At 51.1% G+C, this 6664-nt stretch overlaps 1 protein-coding gene across 1 annotated transcript; it reads right to left on the minus strand.

Annotated features, from left to right (window-relative positions):
• Window positions 1-2270: 2270 nt before the first annotated feature.
• Window positions 2271-4866, minus strand: LOC112314249 (protein scribble homolog). Its single transcript, XM_071221599.1, is given in 5 exon segments — window positions 2271-2558; window positions 3801-4077; window positions 4079-4168; window positions 4170-4586; window positions 4817-4866. Coding segments are annotated over 5 exon segments (1122 nt in total).
• Window positions 4867-6664: the final 1798 nt, after the last annotated feature.

Consider the following 6664-nt stretch of genomic DNA (forward strand, 5'->3'; position numbering starts at 1 on the left):
GTGGCAGCTTCAGAGATGCTCCTCACCTGTGCGGCAGCAGAGGCACTCTGGGTTTTCAAGGCCTAGAACTGTCACAGGCAGGTGAACAATTCCTCGGGGATCATTGCTGCCCTCTGGTGCCATATTGTTCCTTTTCAGGCTGGCTCTTCCTTTGGGAAAACACGGCAGCTGAGGAGGGAGCCTGAGGGCCCTGATGGCTCACTGTCTTTGTGAACCTCTGGGGAAGCCTGGCACGGCAAGTGGCCGGATGCCTCCTCCTGTGCACTGACAGGAAACCTCGAGTGGAGTTGTAGGAGCTGGCATAATGTTTCTTTGGGGGTTCCTCATGGAGGCCTGGGATCTCCTGTGGCATCTGTCTTCTGGGCTCTGCATGTGGAGGATTCTCTGAGGCCCAGGCCTGGGCATGAAGGAAGAGAGGCTTTCCCAGTCCCCCAGGGGCCTGATAGCAGACTGTGCTTCCCCAGAGCCATCAGAGCCCCTTCCCTAATTGGCCTGCCTCTCTAGGACTGTGGGGTCTTCCTCCTGCTCAGTCATCTCTTTTCTGTTTTATCCACAGGCCCTCCGATGGCAACCCTGCATATTGAGGTAAGGATCCTCAGGAAAAAGCAGAGGGTCTGCAGGATCCTGAAACACAGTCTCAGGGATGCTGGGATACAACATGGTGGCCAAATAGGCAGGTACTTAGTGCAGGATGGCCTTGGAGTTGATGGAGGTACATGGACAACTGGGTGCTGCAGGTGAACCAATGGAAAGTTGTAGGCATGGTGAGCTCAGTGCTGGACCCTGGGTACCCAAGCTGGGGGGTGGGGGTAGAGTCTGCCCAGGTAACAGCCCATTGGGTGCTTGAGTGAGATCTCTCCTCAAACAGAAAGAAAAAAGAGCAGGATCCCAGCAAGCTCCTCCAGCTGCCATCAACACTGTTGAAAGACAAGAGCTAACCAGTTGGACCTGTTACTAGGATATACTTGGAACTGCCAGTTGTGGGGTTGGGTGGGCCACGCAAGAATCTGCATGCTCCTTATGATTCTCCGAGCAGGGGTGCACACAGAGGGCCACTTGCAGAAGATGCCCCAGGACTCAGGGCCAGTAATGTTGCAGATCCACCCCATGCCCTCGGGTACTTCCTGATCTGCTGAGGGTTGGTGGAGTTGACTTGAGGGCCATGAAAAGTGGGAGAGCCGCTAAGATCATAAGTGCCCATGTTAGCATAGTCAGTGAGGGCTGCGATGTCTCCCCCACTGCACAAGATGGCAGCAGAGAGAGGTTTTTAATACTATGGGCCAAAAGCTAGACAGATGAATGGATAGGGCCCACGCAGCCCAAAGCTAGCAAGTTAATTGGGTAGGAAAAAAGCCCTCCCCTCCCTATCCCTATAATAACTTTTGGCTTGAGCAAGAATATGAGAGGGTCTTTGGGAGGGGAGTCCCTCATTCTCCCAGGTCCTGCTGCACCTAAATAACACCTCTTTCCTTTTGCACTAGCACCAACCTCACAAGTTTGGCTTTTGTTGCTGGCAGGCAGCTGAACCTCCATTTTGATGGCTTATACCACTCACTTCCCTTGGGGTGACACCTGAAGTGACAGCCATCACAGGCTGGGAGTGAAGCATACTTAACGTTTGACCCCTCAATTCATCAAGGAGATTGACCCATAATTTTCTTTCTTTGTGATGAATTTACCTGGTTTTGGAAGTAGGATAATGCTGGCCTGTAAAATGGGCTTGCTCCTCGGCGTTCAGGGCCCGCCAGCTCACTCACAAGCAGGTCCGGGTTCTGCATGCAGAGCCAGATAGGATGGCACCGCTCAGCTTTGGCATCCGGAGGCACTGCTTCCCAGGGCACAGGGTACAAGGGGTCGAACCCTGTTGCAAGGCCCGGGCTGGTGTAGGGTGGCCCCTTCTCCAGCTCCTCTTTGTTGGGAGCCTCCCCCTCCAAGGCAATCCTCAGTGCGCAGCCTCCTGCAGCACCAGCGTCCTCTTCTGCTGCAGCTTTCTGGCCTTGTCCTCCTCCTGCATCTTCTTCTAGGTCCACTTCACATCGGAGGGCAGCTCATGGAGGAGGGCTTGGAGAGGGATGCAGGTGGCCAGGGAGAGCAAGCGGCCTAGGCCATCTTCCCTCCAGCCTCCCCTGTTGGTACCCTCTGCGTGCTGCCAGCGAGGGGCGTGGCAGTTCAGCCTCAGGCTCTCTAGGTCCTGGCCGTGGTCTCTGGTCAGCACTGCGGGGTCAGTTAAAGCTCTTTCTCTCATTGGGGCCCTGGCGGCTCAGCTCTTGTTAGAGGTGAGATGCTTTACAGATGTTCCTGCCACTGAAGCCTGCTCCAAAGGTGTTGACAGTGACGTCCGGGGACACCTCAGAGGAGACGGGGGTGGTACTGGCATTGAAGCCCTCACAAACAAGCATGGTGAGGGTGTCGCCCACTTTGTGCAGCACCTGCACAGCCTTGCAGTGCGTGAGGGGGAGTGGGCCCTGCTGGTTCACCTTTTGTAGCAGCAGCCACAAACACAGGTGGCCATTGCTCCCAGTGGCTCCCGCGGTGCATGGGGTTCGGGAAGGGCTCACCTTGGAGAGAAGGCAAGGTCAGCAGGGAAACAGCATGGTCGTGTCTGGCATGGTCATATCCACTTCGTTGAGCTGCAGCTCGCTGACCTGCAAAATGCCCGCCTGGTTGGCAGCCCCACCCTCAGTGGGGAGATGCCCGGGTTGCCAGCCTAGTAGGGTTGCTGAGATGATGACGCCCAGCCCCTTCTCTCAGCACACCGGGCAGCCCACGTAGTGCTGCCAGAGGGGTCCGGAGGTCTCGAGCAGGGTCATGGGGCAAGGGCTAGCAGCCAAACCTCCACTCCCCCAGGTGGTAGTCATCCTGTGGCCATGTAGGTTTGACAGTGACCGTGTTCTCTGGCTCCGCCAAGTGCTCCCCGCCACAGCTGCATCTGCACTGTGGCGCCCACCCCCTGCAGGACCTCCCCAAGCCTGGTGGTGCTTGGTGTTTGTCAAGGCCACTCCAGTTCGGCCACTTGAACTACAGCCGGGGCTGCAGGGGGCCCACCTCAGAAAACCGAGGGATAATTGTGCCCTCTTCACACCATTAAAGTAGGCGGAGCCCTGGCAGCCAGCGATACTAATGCCCACCCTTCTCCTTAACCCCGTCTGCCACTCTTCCATGTCAGCTCTTCTTCCTCAATGCCAGGGAGCTCTATCAGTAGTCCATTGGCCTTAACAGAGGGCACAGAAGCCACAGTCTCTTCCTTTTCCTCCTTCTCCTCCTCCTTGCCCCAGGAACCCAGGGTGTGTGCAGATTTTGTGCCATGCCCAGGTGACACGGATCCTGGCCAGCAGGATCCGTTGTGGTTGCTATATTCAAATACATATACACACAGACTACAGAAATCCTGTGGAGAAAAAGGGGCTGCGTGGCCGCTCTCCAAGTTAAAGAGAGGACCCCTGACCCACCCCTTGACATGCTTTTATTGTTTTTCTGGGCACTTTACATCGAAGGCCATCCTCATTTACTACGCGCAGGTTCGCCATAGGTGATTACCTTTTAAGGAGGACAAAGGACAGGACACTGCTAATTACTTCAAAGAGAAGGATGTTACAGCTCAAGGGGGAAGTTGCTCACACTCCATACTTGGGTGGTTTAGCACAGATTTTAGGAAGATGAAGATACTCGGTAAACATTTGCTGCCTCAATTCAGGGTGAGGGAGTTTTAGCAAGAGCAAGTCTCATAGCAGCCTAGGTACAATGCAGGCCTGATTTCCCACTGGAGAACCTATCCATGGACATGGGTCCTGCCCGCCAACCTCGCTCCCCACTGGCTTTTCCGAGTCGGGGCTGAGCCACATTTCCCACGCTTGGAACGGTTCCCCACACCCAGGCCTTCCTGGGCCCTTGCTGTCTGGCTTCATCCTCTGCCGCAGGACCGTGACAGCCTCGGGTGAGTGCAGCTTGGAGACCTCGAAGTATTGCTGGTAGTGGGGTGCCTCCAGCCGCTGCTTCCCTGCAGGTGTCAGAGGCCTCCAGCAGCCCATTCTCACTTTCCCATCTTCCTTTGGAGGCTGCAGCAGCATTTCCTCTGATTCTCACTGTGGGCTCCTCATCAGTCTCCTCTTCAGCCTCCTCCTGGACAGCCAGTGGGGCTTCCTGCAGGCTCAGCCCTTCTGCCTCAGTGAAGGGTCCTCAGGCTCACCCTCCAGGGCTGTGTGGTGGACAGGTGTGAGTCCTCGCTCAGTCCAGAATCCACACTCAGTCTCTTCTCTGGGGGCAGGGGAGGCCCAGGTTGGAACCTACAGAAGGCTTTGTTCCAACACTCTTCCACACCCATCTTCATAACCTTGAGCTCACTGGGGGAGGCTCGCCTGACACTGCAGGCTCTGCTTCTTGGCAGCAGCCTCCTGGGCATCATCAGAAAATTGATGACACTAATGGGACTGAACAGGATGTAGCTGCAGCTCTCAAAAGGGCTGTTCCACTGCCCCAGAACCTCCAGACTGGGAGGGGGCTGCTGGGGTAGCAGGTTATCCTGGGTCCAGAACTGGAGCCTGCTTCCAATAACATATTTTGACTTTTGTCTTTTTTTTAATTTTAACCTAGAGAATGATTATACAGTTTGTGCAAATTTATACAGCTATTTGATCATGACATTAAAGATTTTTTCCATGCATATATAATACTTTAATTAAAAGAAAGAAAGAAAGAAAGAAAGAAAGAAAGAAAGAAAGAAAGAAAGAAAGAAAGAAAGAAAGAAAGAAACTATGCTTCAAACATGTTATGAAAATCTCAGCATTAACTCATGGTTGCAGACAAGGTAGCTGAGTACCTTGTACCTCTATCTACCTCTATCACACCTCTATACCCAAGTGCAGCCATTGCATCTGGACTTCTAGAGTCACTACTTCACAGCACTGGAAAGCCCCAGATTGCTGCAAGGGCCTGTTGATATTCACACTCTCTGAACCTAATGACCAGTACTGCCCAAGGCAGCACTGTCTAGCACTCACTCTGAATCCTTAGATACAGACAGGAGAATGTCCTGAGCACACAAAAAGCATAACTCTTGGGGAAGTATATGATCTCACCTTTAACAGGAACCTAATCAACAAAAGAAAAAAGCAAGCTAAATATAACCAGAGACACTGAAATTAAGAACAATCTGACAGTAACCAGAGGGGAGGTGGGAGGGGATAATGGAGGGGAAGGGTTTTCAGGAACAACTGTGAAGGACACATGGACAAAACCAAGGGGGGGGGGGCGGGGGGAGGGAATGGTGGGGGGTAAATGCGGACAACTCTAATTGAACAACAATAAAGTAATTTTTAAAAAAACTACATTGAATTTTATTGTCAACTCCTTTATCCACTTGTTCAACTTTAATTCTCCATGATTTTATCCACATTCATTGAGCATGTGTACTGCCCTTTTCAGGAACCCTCACACATACAGAAAATGAGGACTCAATAACACAGCAGAGGAGGTTATACTGGTGGCTTTCCCCTTCCTCCATTTCCCATTCTTCCTTAGTAAGAAGATCCTAATTTTATTTCAGGACAGCAATGTGATCATCTAAATTAAGTGCTGATACATGACTACGTTTATTAAGACCTATGATTAATTTAGTCACTTGTGATATTAAAAGCAAATAATTAGTTTGCTTTTCTCTTCCATAGAAACATGTCCAAATATGAGTTGAATCATGCTTTTACAAAATGTACATCTGTAATACATACTATTTTATAAAGCAAAGTAATAAAAAGAAGGAAATGAGATGTGGAACCCACTAAATATAAGTTCCAGATAACTGGAGAGGATAAGAGCACATGGATGTTCAAATAAGTAGAAATTCAGCTATATTCTGGTGTCACGTTAGATATCCAAGCACTTGAGATTCTATAATTGTTAGAATCATAAATATCTTTAAATATTTAAAAACTAAGCATAGAATTAGAAACAAAGAATCATAATATCCAGATTTTTGAAAGGACATTATAAAAGGAAACCAGAACTGTAACAGGGTACAGCCAAGGGTTGGGGCGCAAATAGGGATTTGTAATGGGGTCCAGAACTCAGGGTGTTCAGGAAATATTAGAGAAAAAACTATATATGATGTCCTCACCCCCACCAGTCTGAGCTGGGGGATGGGACACATGGAGCAGGGCCACTGAAAGCTGTTTTGCACAGCAACAGCTTTGCAGCTAACCTCTGGCATGGTCATTTAACATATCTATAACCTTTAACTGGTTTCATAGATATGTTAAATAGGTGTGGCCATGCTTTGAGCCAGGGGGATGGAAGTGACTTCAACCCAGGATGTAACTGGGAAGCAACTCCCCCTGGTTACAGTGGCTGCGTGAGAGCTTGGAGATGATTGGCTCCATGCCATGGGGCCATGCTTGCCCGGACTTACTATGGCAGCCCGGTAGAGCTGAAAGAATACAGGAACGCTAGCAGGTGTAACTCATTGTAGGAGGAGTCAAAAATGGGGCTGCAGAGGAAGATTCGCACCGGTATTTAAACCCAGGCTGGGCAGCCATACTAGGGAGGACCACACAGCTTGGGCGAGAGTTAGGACCACGTGGCTTTGGGATGCTCCCTTTTGCCACGTGGCTTAGGCAGCAGGAGAGACTTTGCCTGGAAGAAAAGGGGAGAAAGGACTCTTGCTGGTGGGCCA

Source organism: Desmodus rotundus, chromosome 5 (genome assembly GCF_022682495.2).
Source record: "Desmodus rotundus isolate HL8 chromosome 5, HLdesRot8A.1, whole genome shotgun sequence".
Taxonomy (NCBI): Eukaryota; Metazoa; Chordata; class Mammalia; order Chiroptera; family Phyllostomidae; genus Desmodus; species Desmodus rotundus.